The sequence below is a fragment of the Balaenoptera physalus genome, assembly GCF_965194825.1.
Source record: "Balaenoptera physalus genome assembly, chromosome: 1".
NCBI classification, from domain to species: Eukaryota; Metazoa; Chordata; class Mammalia; order Artiodactyla; family Balaenopteridae; genus Balaenoptera; species Balaenoptera physalus.
The window spans coordinates 179,657,305-179,670,039 of NC_138882.1; the positions used below are offsets into that span (position 1 = coordinate 179,657,305).

At 59.0% G+C, this 12,735-nt stretch overlaps 1 protein-coding gene across 16 annotated transcripts in view; it reads left to right on the forward strand.

Moving 5' to 3' along the window:
* Positions 1 to 12,735, forward strand: part of RAP1GAP (RAP1 GTPase activating protein) — a 65,990-nt gene extending 53,255 nt beyond the window's left edge. For 4 of the 16 annotated variants that reach the window (XR_014260312.1, XR_014260314.1, XR_014260317.1 and 1 more), the window contains 12 exons: positions 234 to 305; positions 921 to 1,007; positions 1,437 to 1,574; positions 3,399 to 3,530; positions 5,483 to 5,560; positions 6,535 to 6,644; positions 7,610 to 7,723; positions 9,297 to 9,420; positions 10,426 to 10,528; positions 10,877 to 11,011; positions 11,284 to 11,325; positions 11,702 to 11,797. Coding sequence is in view for 8 of the 16 variants with exons in the window: in XM_082448854.1 (XP_082304980.1) it covers positions 234 to 305; positions 921 to 1,007; positions 1,437 to 1,574; positions 3,399 to 3,530; positions 6,535 to 6,644; positions 7,610 to 7,723; positions 9,297 to 9,420; positions 10,426 to 10,528; positions 10,908 to 11,011; positions 11,702 to 11,989 (1,272 nt within the window). In the remaining 8 variants the exon portion in view is untranslated. Of the gene's footprint in view, positions 1 to 233; positions 306 to 920; positions 1,008 to 1,436; positions 1,575 to 3,398; positions 3,531 to 5,482; positions 5,561 to 6,534; positions 6,645 to 7,609; positions 7,724 to 9,296; positions 9,421 to 10,425; positions 10,529 to 10,876; positions 11,012 to 11,283; positions 11,326 to 11,701 lie in introns of all 16 variants that reach the window. The other 12 variants (XM_082448857.1, XM_082448856.1, XM_082448852.1 and 9 more) reach the window with 8 other exon arrangements.

Genomic DNA, 12,735 nt, shown 5'->3' on the forward strand with positions numbered 1-12,735 from the left:
CTCCTTCTTCTCCATCCTCATGACTCCTGAGACCCTCCACCCCTTCCCACCTCTCAAGTTCAGGACCAAGGATGGAGGAGCCAAAATCCTGGGGTTCACCCACCCAATCGGCAGTCACTGAACCTCCCCCACAAGGGGCAGCCCTGTGCCCAGCACGGGGCAGGATAGGGCGGCGAATCAGTGGTTTCTGGCTGGTGTGGGGACTCCATGGGGACAGCTGCCCTCCCTTCCAGGTCTCCGTCACTGCGAGAGACGACGTGCCCTTCTTTGGGCCACCCCTCCCGGACCCTGCTGTGTTCAGGAAGGTGAGGGACAGCCCCCAGCCCCCCCCCCATCATGGGCAGAGCAGGACTAAATGGGTGGGGGCTGAGAGGGTGCACATTCTGCTGTATGAGGTCCTGAAGCCCCACTGTGTGCCAGGGCAGCCAGCCTCCCCTAACTGAGCAGCTGGGGCCTGGCTTTTCTGTTCATCTTGATAAAAACTGTGACTTTATTTTACAACGTCACAGAACAGACTATATCATTGTTTTACATTTTGTATAGCAGACTCTGTGGCCTTTCCTCATTTCTGTTGTCTTTTTGACAATTTCAACCTTTTTCTAAAATGTTTGGGGAGAGGGGCACACATCTCTCTCACCTCTCAGGAGCCCTCACTTTGAGCCTTGGCTTCAGCCCCCCCTAATCCCCCAGACTGATGCAGTGGGAGACCCCAACCCAGCTCTCCCGAGGGGTGGGCAGCCGTGAAGGGCATAGGGCTCACAGGTGCCTGGGCTGGGGGGCTGAGCCCAAGGAGATGCCCTTCTGGGAGTGAAGAGGGCAGCCCCCAGGCCCCAGCAGAGCATGGCTCAGGAGCCCCAGCCCCTTGTCTCTGTGTTCGCCTGACCCCCCTTTCTCTTCTCCTCCACGATGGGGGCTCCCAGGGGCCTGAGTTCCAGGAATTTTTGCTGACAAAACTGATCAATGCTGAATATGCTTGCTACAAGGCAGAGAAGTTTGCCAAGCTGGAGGTGAGTATGCGTTCTTGGGGTTGAATCCCCCCACCCCCTAGAATTTCAGTCCCTGGGGAGAGAAAAGCTATGTTCAGACCTTGGCCTTAGGGAAGGCTGCCTGGGGGAGGACAGATTTACAGATGAGCAGCGCCAGGGTCAAGGCAGAGGAAGTAAGGGTTCATAAGGAATGCTCAGGAGGGTCTTGGAGGTAGGCGGGCTGGCACAGAGGACGCAGTGGAGGAGGGGCGTGAGGACATGAAGTCAGATCTTTGAGGGGCCACGTCGAGCCCTGGGGGCTGCCTGTGCTGTGGAGGGGCCTGAGGGAAGCCGTCTAGGCTTCTGGAGCCCACGCCCACTTCCCACTCAGAGAAGGTGGCCGCGATTGCAAATGTGGGAAGAAGGGCTGATCCCTGGGGTCTCTCCTAACGGCCCCGCCCTGGCCCTCAGGAGCGGACACGGGCCGCCCTCCTGGAGACGCTCTATGAGGAACTGCACATCCACAGCCAGTCCATGATGGGCCTGGGTGGCGACGAAGACAAGATGGAGAACGGCGGCGGAGGCGGCGGCTTCTTCGAGTCCTTCAAGGTGAAGAGCAGGGGTCTACCTGGGTGCGGAGGGGGACGGATGTGGTTGGCTTGGAATCTGGGCACGCGGTTGGGCTAGAGTCGGGGGATGCCGTTAGCGACAAGGTGTGGGGGTGTGGCTAGAGGCGAGCTCACATTGGAGGTGGAGTCGGGTGGGGGCGTGGCTCAGGGTGGAGTCAGGGGTGGAGTTAATAGGCGTGAGCTCGGGCTAGGTGGGCACGCAGCTGGGGTAGAGTCTGGGTGATGGTGAGCCTCTGGGTGGACCTGGGCTTTAGGGTGGGCTTAGACTTGGGGGGGCGGTGTGGTCTTGGCCTGGGGTAGAGCTTCGGTTGGGAGTTGTAAGGTGGGCTCTGGCTGGGGGAGGAGTTGATGGTCGGAGGCGGGGCCTAAGCTTGGGGGTGGAGTCTGCCTGGGAGCTGTGCTGAAGGTTGGAGCCCTCTGGTGCCAAGGGTGGTGGCTCCCAGGTCAGCAGGCAGAGAAGAGAGGAGGAAGCCTCTGTCCTGACCGAGAGAAAGAAACAGAGGTCAGGGAAGGGACGTGAACGAGAGGCCATAGGAGAGGGACCTGGTCTGCATGACCTTAGGCCGTGTGACCCACCCTGGCTATCTCTGGTTTAGCTTAGTATTGAGAGCACAGACACCTTGGGTTCAATCCCAGCTCTGCCACTTACCAGCTTGAGCATTCTCTGAGCCTCAGGTTTTTTATCTGTTGTTTAGGGTAATGGCAGCTTACCTCATACAACTGTTGAGAATTATTTGTGAAGCAGTTAGATCAGTGTAATCTAAGTTAAGAAGCAAAATGCAAAGCCCTGCCCATCTACCTCAGCAACTACCATCCAAAGTGAGAGGCAGAGGAGGAGAGAGTTCCTCTTCCCCCCACAGGGCCTGGACTCCCCCAGGGCTGCAGGTCCCCAGCGGTGGCCTCTTTGCCACTGTGTCCTCCACCCACAGGAGGAGGACTGCCCATCCTCCAGGTGCCCAGCAGGCTGGCGGGGCCTCATCTTTACCCCAGGGCAGGCCACAAAGCTGGAGGTGTGGGTTTGCATAAGAGGATTAGCCCAGCTGCCCAGGCCTGCCTTGGGCTGAGGCGAACAGAACATCTTTGAGAAAGAGGCTTGAAGAGAGCCCTGCCTCTGCTCACTGGAGACAGGGAGTGGGTGGGAGGAACATGGACCTGGGGTGTCTTCTCTGAGGGGGGGCTCCAGTGACCCCACATCTGGTGAGTGCTGGATGGTGGACTGGGCTTAAGTTACAGACTTTCTTAGAGGCAGCGGAGCCCACGGTCAAGGGTTTGGGTTTGGCATCTGGATTCCAGACCCACCTCTGCTTCAGTTTCATCACGTGTAAAATGGGCTTGGTGGCAGTGCCTGCTTCCTGGGGCGGATTGAGTGAGAGCAAATGTAAAATACTTGGCCCTGAAGTGAGCATTCAGTGCAGATTGACTGAAAAAAGCAAGGGAGGGAGGGAGGGAAGAAAAGCAAGGAGGAAAGCAAGCCCTAAGAGACGCTAAAAGGAGGGAATTGGGGTTTCTGGAGGTCTCTCTGTGCACACTTTTGCTCATGACCCAGCGTCTTCCACGGTCTTTACAACAACTGCACAACAGGTCATGAGGCTCAGAGGCTCAGAGGTGTGGAGTGGCTTGCCCGAGGTGACCCAGCAAGTTGGTGGCAGAGTCAAGGCCCACACTACCCTTGGCACATGTGGACCTGACTCTTGTGTGGTCTCATGGGAAGGGACTTCCTGGGGTCACCAAGAGTGGCGTCGGTGGCTCCTGGGTTTCCCCGAGGGGGTGAGGCCTTATGAAACCCCTACCGCCACCTTCGCAGCGGGTCATCCGGAGCCGCAGCCAGTCCATGGATGCCATGGGGCTGAGCAACAAGAAGCCCAACACCGTGTCCACCAGCCACAGCGGGAGCTTTGCACCCAACAACCCGGACCTGGCCAAGGCGGCTGGAATAGTGAGTGCCCTCCCCCAGGGGCCCCGCCTCCCCCCGCTGCCCTGCTGTCCGAGGGCTCATCCTGGACTCTAGGCTAGGTCTAGCCACTGCTCTCCATGGGGTCAAGTGCCCAGGCTGTGACACTGGGATGCTGAGAGCCTGCAGCCCCCTCCCCAGCTCCTCGGCCCACCCCACCTCCTGGCCCCTTATTCAGCTGTGTCTGTTCTGGGGTAGCTTCTGTGTCACATTCCTTATGAAGCACCTACTGTCTGTCATATGCTGGGGATTGGGCTGCTGTATGGACACCTCCTGTCAAGCCTTGAGTTGCTGGGAGCACCTATTGTGTGTCAGGCTGTGGGCACGCACTGTGTGTCAGGACCTGGATTTCTGTGTGAGCATCTGCTGTATGCCTGGCTCTGAGATGCTAGTGGGTACCGCTGTGTGTCTAGACTTGGGCTGCTGTGTGAGCACTTACTGTGTATTAGGACCCGGGTTGCTGTGTGGACATGTACCTTGTGAGCATCTACTGTGGGCCCGGCCCTGAGATTCTGTGAGCACCTGTTGTATGTCAGATCCTGGGCTACTGCGTGGACCTAACTCTGTAAGTGTCTGCTGTGTGCCCAGCCCTGAGCTGCTGTATGAGAATCCACCATGTGTCAGGAAGTGGACTGCTGTGGTAAGCCCTGGGTATCAGTGAATACCTTCTCTGTGTCAGGAGATGAGCTGCGTGAGCACGTTACGTGCCAGGGCCTCTGTGGTTGTGCCCGCCTGCTGTGTGTCAGGACCTGGGCTTCTGTGCGAGCCTCTCCTGAGTGAGCACCTACTGTGTGATTACTTACTGTCTGCCAGGCTCTGTGGGGTTCTGCTACTAATACTCAGGGGGTGTGCTGGGCACAAAGGATGAATAAGGCCTTCAGTTGTGGGCCAGTCTGCTTTCCGCTGCCCAGTGGTCACCCCCCAGCACTGCACCTACTGCTCTGCTGCCCCTTCCCCATCCATCTTTCCTTCCTTCCTTCCATCCACCTGTCCTTCCATCCATCCGTCTGTCCATCCATCCATCCATCCACCCACCCACCCATCATTTACTGACTGATTGCTGCATGCCAAGCAAGCTCTGTGCTCAGTGCTGTGAGGCTGTGTCATGTGGCAGGAGGGACCCCCTCCACCCCACCCCTGCCCCATGGGCTGACCTGGCCAGGGAAGCAGGGCGAGTCCTCTGTGTTCCAGCAGTCACCAAGCCCACTGTCACTGGAGGAGCAGGCCCACTCTCCTCCAACCCCAATTCACTAGCCACTCCCTTCCTTCCCCGCCAGAGTGGCCCAGCCTCCTGTGGGTGGCTGTAGAGGGGCCCCAGGGACAGGGCCAGACCAGCAGCACCCACCGTGGCAGTAACCAGACCCATTTCTGTTTTTGTTTTTGCACAACTGTCCCCTCTCTTCATGTTGCTTCCTTTTCCTTCTACTCTCTCCTCTTTCCTTGTTTTCCTTTCCCTTTTTCTCTTCCCCTCCTCCACCCCCTGCCTCCCTCCACCTTCTTGCATGTGTGTATTCCGTCCTCTTGCACCTGTCTTTTTACTCCCTCTCCTCCTCTTTCGAACTGTTTTCGCCCTTGATTTTCCCTTTGTGCCTGCCCCTCCCTCTCCGTCTCTGTCCGTCTTGCTCCCCGGGTCCATTTCTGTGTCTGTCTCTCCGTGTTTCACTCTGCACCCCTTCTCATGTGACTATTTGTCAATCTCTCTCCCCTGTTCTCTCTGTGTCTCCTCCCACCTCTTCTCTCCTTCCCTTCTCCCGCCTTGTCTCTCTCAATCCCCTGCCCCACTCTCTTCTTTGTCCCTGTCTGTGTCTGTCTGTCTTTCCCTCCTTTCCCTGTCTCATTTCTCTGTGCCTCCCCCACCCGCCATCTCTGTCTCTCTGACTCTCTCTATGTCTGTCTCTCTCTCTCTCTCTCTGCTCCCACCCTCTGCTGCTTGCCAGTCATTGCTTATTCCTGGGAAAAGTGCGAGTAGATTCGGACGCCGGGGCAGTGCCATAGGCATAGGAACCGTGGAAGAGGTTGTCGTCCGCGGGGCCGCCGGCTCTGGAGGCTGCCTGCACGCGCTGTTCTCTGCTCGCTCTCAGGACGGAGGCCATATTGGGGACGTTGCCCCCCTCCCCCCGGGACAGGCCCGAGGGCTGGCAGGATGGAGTGCCAGAAGCTCTGATGGCACTCAGCACCTGCTTTGGGGCCTGGCACCTGTGCCAGTGCCAGTGCCCCCCCCCCGCCCACCAGGGGCTCTGGCCCTGCCCTGGCCCCTGGGACTCTGGCCCAGTCCCTGCCTTTAGGATCTGGTACCTAAAGACCCTCTGTCCAGCTGCACGTCCCCCAATATCGCCGGTTCTGCATGGAGCGCCATCGCCCTCCTCTGCCCTAACTCCCTGTCCCGACCATGAACTGGCCTGGGGGTTTCTGCCCATCTGTGCCTTCATGGGGCCCACCTTCCCGCCTCCCCAGAGAAATGGGGGACATGCTTCTGGTGCCTAGGGCATCCCACCATAGTGTATGTGTAAACTGGGCCAGAGGGCGTCTTTCAACTGCTGGGCCAGAACCTTCCCCAGCCAGTTTGGAGATTCCGAGGTGTAGCAGGGGGCAGGGGCTTGGGTTGCCTCACCCACTCTCTCCCCACTGCCCGTAGGCTGCAGGTCCCATGAAGTCCTGGGGGCAAAGAGGCAGCAGTCATTCTGAGGACTTGGCCTCCTCCAATCCCAGCCCAGAGTGGCTGTCCAGCTCCCGCAGGCTTCTGCTCTTCTCCTGGACTAAGATGCTGGGTCCAGACCTGCTGTGTGACCTCAGGGGGGCCTTTGCCCTCTCTGGGCCTGTTTCCTTATCTGTAAATTAGGACGGTTCTCTCTGGAGATGGACAGTTCTCTCATTTTTCTTGCTCATTGTCTCTGCTTCAGGGCCTGGGCAGCAGGGCCCCAGGGTGGCATGTGGGGGGCACGGGGGCTCCTGGAGCAGGTGGGTACTGAGTTGGGACCTCTCCCCGCAGTCACTGATTGTCCCTGGAAAGAGCCCCACCAGGAAGAAGTCGGGCCCGTTCGGCTCACGCCGCAGCAGTGCCATCGGCATTGAGAACATACAGGAGGTGCAGGAGAAAAGGTGGGTGCAGCAGAGGGGGTGGGATGGCGTCCTGCGTCTCCTCTGGCTCCCCCCGACCCCCATTCAGTGGCAAAGCTCAGCAGGCAAGATGGAGCTCCCACCCTTCTCCCCCTGTGTCCCCACCAGTGACAGCTACATGGTCAAGTCCCTGCTCTGCGTCAGGCACCCTGGCCAGCTTGTCACTTAACATGAAGCGCTATCAGCCAGTCCCAGCTCTGCCGGCTCCCAGGGGGTCACACCTTGCACATCAAGGAGCCATAGGTCAAGGGGTCAGGGGCCTGCCCAGGTCACACAGCTGGTGAGGGGCAGAGCTGGGATTTGAGGCCTGGTCCGTGGAGGTCTGTAAGTGCATCTGTGTGGGCGGGGTGTGGACAGCACACCGTATTACCAGCAGGGAGCCTCCGGGAAGCAGAGGATAGTTCCTGGGTGTGAGTCCTGTCTCCACCACACTGGGGCTGTGTGACCTTGGGAAAGTCACTGTACCTCTCTGAGCCTCACTGTCCCAATCTGAAAAATGGGGATAAGAGCACAACCAACGGCATGGGGCTGCTGCGGGAGTGTGTGCAGTGCATGTGAAGCAGGGAGCAGGTGTACTGAGGCCTCAGGAGTGGAGCTGGCACTGTCCTCAAAGGCAAGAGAGCCCAGAATCCCATGAATCCAGGGTTCGAGTCTTGGCTTCGCCATGTCCTAGCTGCGCGTCCCTGAGCAGGTTCCTTCCCATCTCTGGACTCCAGTTTCCTTATCCATAACAGGGTCTTAAGTAGGTGCTCCTGCAGCACCTGCCCCCTCCTTGGCCAGGCCAGCCCAGGAGCTGCAGGGACTGCTCTGGGGCTGGCCCCTGAGGATGTAGGGTGTGGGTACGAGGCAGTAGGCACCCATGACCTCCTCTCACCACCTGGGCCTCCTTCTACGCTTGATGCCAGGCCTGGTGCTGAATCCCCCCACTGCCCCCATGTGCCCCGCAGGGAGAGCCCCCCGGCTGGCCAGAAGACCCCAGACAGCGGGCACGTCTCACAGGAGCCCAAGTCGGAGAACTCATCCACTCAGAGCTCCCCAGAGATGCCCACGACCAAAAACAGGTTGGGGCTCGGGGGCATGCTGAGCCGGGGGGCTTGGGTGTGGTGGGCCCATTCATTCTACCCCCTGTCTGGGCCCAGGCCTGCCGGGAGTGTTGACACAGCCATACTACGGCGTCAGGGGGCCTGATTACTCTCCTAGGTCCTCCTTTGACACACACCCGCTGAGCTCTTTGTGCATGCCAAGCTCTGCAAGACAGCAGTGAGCTGGACATACACGGCCCCTGCCTTGTGGAGCTGACAGTCCAGCGTAACACAACCTAATAAGCTACTTGCAGATAGTGATGATAGAAAAATAAAGCAGAGGATATGATGAAGAATGGGTGGGGGTGGGACGTTAGGTGGGTGTTCAGGGAAGACATCTAGCAAGGGGTGGGTTTTGAATTGGGAGCTGAGTGAGGAGTCAGCCCTGTTAGGTCTGACTTACAGTGGCATGGCAGAGGGAAGAGGGTTTCAGGTAAGAAACACGGCAAGTGCAAAGGCCCTGAGGCATGCTTGGTGCAGTTGGAGCTGAATGAGTGAGGCTGGGCCCAGGCGGACACCGGTAGTGGAGGGGATGAGGTTGGAGAGGCGGGTGGGGGCTAGGTCACGGCTTTGAAGGCCATGTGAGAACTTTGAGACTGGCAAGGAGGCTTTGGAAGAGTTTAGTTAAGAGGGGTAGTGGTGCTTTAACAAGCTGATTGTGGTCACCATGTGAAGGCTCTGAGGGTGGGGGCAGGAGCAGAAGCAGGGAGGCCGCCAGGAGGCTGTCCCTCCGTTCAGTGCTTGTTGGCTGAGCCCCTTCTGTGTTGGCTGCCGGGGGTGAGGGGGCTGTTGAGAGGACCCGGCCTGGGCTGAAGAGTCAGGCAGGTGAACAGAGAAGCAGGAAAGGGCGACAGGGACAGGGAGAGACAAAGCTGAGCAGAGAGGGTCATTCCCACAGCAAGGAAGAATCAGGGAGGGCCTCCTTGAGTAGGCGACCCCTGGCTGGCTTTTGAAAGGTGAATTTACTTTCTGGGATTTGAGGGAAGGAGTGAGACTCCAGGCAGGAGACACAAAGGCCCTGAGCATGGGACAAAATTGTGAGAGAGTTAAAAGAGAGTAGACTGTGGAGTTGGAAGGCCTGGGTCCTACCGGTTCTCCCACCTATGGCTGCGTGACCTCGGGCTGTGTGCCCATCCTCTCTGTGCCTCGGTGTCTGCTGCTCTGTAAGATGGGTCTAATAATGATAGCAATGAGATAACTAGGGTAAGAGCACTTAGAACAGTGCCTGGCACAGAGCAAACCTGCACTAGATGGCAGTATTGTTGTTAATGGTTATGATTGAACACCCAGCCAAGGAAATTGGACTTTATCTGGGGCAGTGGGGATCCAGGAGAAGAGGGTATTGAGTAGGGGAGGGGCATGATAGGATCCCTGTGTTAGGAAGGACAGTGGCGTTGGGGAGGCTCAGAGGCCCAGGGAGCTATAAGGGGCCAAAAAGGCACTTGGCTGGCTGCAGGCTGGGCTGCCCTGGGCCAGGAGGGCAGGGGCATGGGGTCTTGGCCCAGGAGGTGCCCAGTGTGGATGCTGGCTGATAGGACGCTATCTGTGGCAGAGCGGAGACAGCAGCTCAGAGAGCAGAAGTGCTGAAGGACTTCTCCCGCTCCTCGTCCAGTGCCAGCAGCTTCGCCAGCGTCGTGGAGGAAGCAGAGGGTGTGGACGGGGACGATACAGGCCTGGTGAGAGGCCCAGGGAGGGGAGGTGCCCCACAACGGCCTGAAGGGGGTGCTCTTTGGTCCCTGGAGATGCTCTGGGTGGAAGCATGAGGCTGGGTGTGGTTGAGTTGTGATCAAGGGACTCAGCCCAAAGGAGTAATGCAGACTGACCTTCCCTTACTCTAAAGCCTTCCATGGCTCCCCAGTACCCCCCACAGCCCAATCTTTGAGACCATTGAAGATCTAGCCCCTCCCTCCCCAGCGTCGTCTCTTACCACTTCAGCCATTCTGCCCTCCTTTGCAGTCCCCCAAACCAACCAGGCTTACTCTACTTCTGGGCCTTTGCACATGCCATTTCCTCTGTCTGGAGCACTGCCTGCTTCCTCCTTCCCACTTTGTCTGACTGACTCGTATTCATCCTTCTAAACTCAGCCTCATATCACCTCCTCCTGAAAGCCTGCCTTCCTGGTCCCAGGGTGGATTAGGAGCCCCCTTTACACTCTCATAGACCCTGGGCTCTGTCCTTGGAACCTGTCTGTCATGCTTCACTCAACAGCCCTTCGGCGAGCACTGTTCCTTGCCACGCCCCGTGCCAGGTGCTGCATGGGCAGAGGGGACAGTGCAGACCAAGGCCCTGCCCTGTGGGGCTTGTACTAGTCTGGAATTGTACTAGTCTCTTCACAGCCTGTCTCTCCTCTCAACTTCAATCTCTCGGAGGGCTGAGACCTTTCCTGATTTCTCTCGGTGGCTTGGCCCACGAGAACATCAATAAATGTTTGCTGAATGAATGAATGGGAGCGCACGTGTGCGTGTGCACGCGCGTGCCTCGGTCTGTGTCTGTTCCCACTCTGTCCTCCTTTGGTCCCCCCTGGGGCAGACATTGCTGGGTCCTCATCCTCTTTGCAGAGGGGCAAGGGTGGGGGGTTGTGGATTGCAGCGGCGAGGGGGTGGTGAGGAGGGGAGAGGGGAGCCAAGCCAGTGCCATGGCCGAGGGCTAACCTTCCTCTTTCTCTCCTCCCCCATCCCCAGGAGAGTGTCTCGTCCTCGGGGACGCCCCACAAGCGGGACTCCTTCATCTATAGCACGTGGCTGGAGGACAGTGTCAGCACCACAAGTGGGGGCAGCTCCCCAGGTACTGGCCAGGGCCAGCTTCCCCCGCCACAATCAGGGCCAGTCTTGTGGTGGGCAGGGGACAGGGCTGGGCACAGAGGGTTAAAAGCAGTTCTAAGGCCCCAGGTGGTGGGTGTGTGATGGGACTGCCCCTGACATGGGGACAGTGGGCTGGTCATCCAGCCTAAGGCGGTTGGTGGCTTGGAGGGCTGGTGGTTTCCAGAAAGGCCTTAGAGGATGATGGGGGAGGGGGTTAAAGAAGGGAGTTAAGGGTGGGAGTCCCAGAGGGAGGGGCTCGGTGGGGTTGGGGAGCATTGGTGCCGACCGCCCATCCATGCCCCCCGTCTCCCTGGTGCCTCCCCGCGGCCAGTGAGGTGGCTCCCTCCTGCCTCCCTCCCCAGGCCCCTCTCGGTCACCCCACCCAGACGCCGGCAAGTCGGGGGACCCTGCATGTCCCGAGATCAAGATCCAGCTGGAAGCATCTGAACAGCACATGCCCCAGCTGGTACGCACAGCAACCAGGGCCCTGGCCATGGTGGGGACAGGTGGCCTGGAGCCTGGCCCTGTGGGGAGCCCTACCTGGGAGGGGGATTGGCTGTTGGAGAGAGGCATCAAAGCGACCAGGGGTCCCCGGGGATGGGGGCTGGACCAAGGGGCCCCCTTAATCCTGGAGGGGTTGGGCTCGTCCAGCCTGGGCACAGCCAGTGACTTCTGCTTGCATGTGTCTCCCATGTCATCTGTCCTGTCACCTGCATTGCCGCCATTCTCTGTGTGCAGGGCTGTTAGCCAGGATGCCCCTCTGAAGGTGACACTGAGCAGGTCAGTACCAGCCCTCAGCTTCTGTTTGGTGGGGAGAGGGTGGGGGTGGGCCGACTTCTCTCTCTTCCTCTGTCGCCTCTCTTGGGTGAGAGCTATGTATCTAGGTTTGAGTCCTCTGCCACTCAGTTGCTAGGTGACTGTGGGTCTCAGTTTCCTTATCTGTACAATGGGGCTAATAAATGCTGCCTCACCTCTGCCCATGAGTTTCTGGGAGGATTTGATTGGAGCCTGAAAGGGAGTTGGGAATTGTTGGGAGGGAGGGGTCTAGGGGGTTCCCAGTGGGATGGAAAGACCCAGCGCCTGGAACTCCAAGGGTGGGCCCCTTCTGCATCTGTCCCCCTGCTTCATGGTGCCGCCATCTCCCTTTACCCTGCAGATGAGGCCGCAGAAGCACAAGGTGAAGATGCTGTGTCAAATCCAGGCAGACGGGACCTCTGCCCCCGAGGCCAGCACCAGCCTGTGGGCTGCCCCCAGCCTCCCCAACCCTCCTCCTGGCCCACTGTCTGGGCTGTGTCTGCAGGGTGGAGCCATCCAGACCTGGGAGTGGGGAAGCTGCTGGCACCATCCCCACCCCCTGGGCTGGGGGGCTGGCTGGGGCAGGGGGTGGTCACTTGAAACAGGACTCCAGGCCTGGCTCATCCATCACCCCTGGGTGCTCCTCTAGACTCAGGGGGAGTGAGCTGGAAGGGGGGATTGAGACATCTCAGTGCATACAGAGCCTACTATGGAGGCCGTGGGGTGTGACGTGTGGTAGAATGAGCACTGGGCTGGGAGTCCTAAGTCCTAGCTTTTGATTTGGGTTCTGCTCTGTGACTATGGGCAAATCACTCTCCCTCTCTGGGTGCCTCTGCTATAAATGGACAAGATTATTTCAGAGGTCACTGAAGGCTGTGAGTCCATGCATCTGCCCCAGAATGGAGGATTGTCGTCCCAGGGACCTCCCATCACCCTACCCTGCTTCTTGGGGTTCCTGGGGCCCCGGTGGGCCGAGGGGCAGGGAGCTGGCTGTGCCCATTGCCCCTCCTGGACCCTCAGTCTCTACCACAGATCTGCCGATGCCCTGTCCACTGCCTCCACGACAGACGAGTGACCCGCTTGTGGGGGAAGTGGGAGCTACCTGGCTCCTCAGCCAGCACCCAGCTTAACCCCTGCCTTCCCATGCTCCTGGGCACGCCGGGCCGAGGGGTCTCAGCTGGCCTAGAGTTACGGGCCGCACCTTTGCGCCACCCTCACCCACCATGGAGGGGGCAGCCAGGCACAGCCCACATCCTTGTGTGTGTCTGTCCACACTTTTTAGGCGCCACGCCAAAGGCCAGCCTTCCGGCCCCAACACCCATTTTGGAAGCCCCCCGTGGCCGTGTGTATGTCAGTAACAGTTGTACAAAATAAATTCTATTTATCGCTATTGTA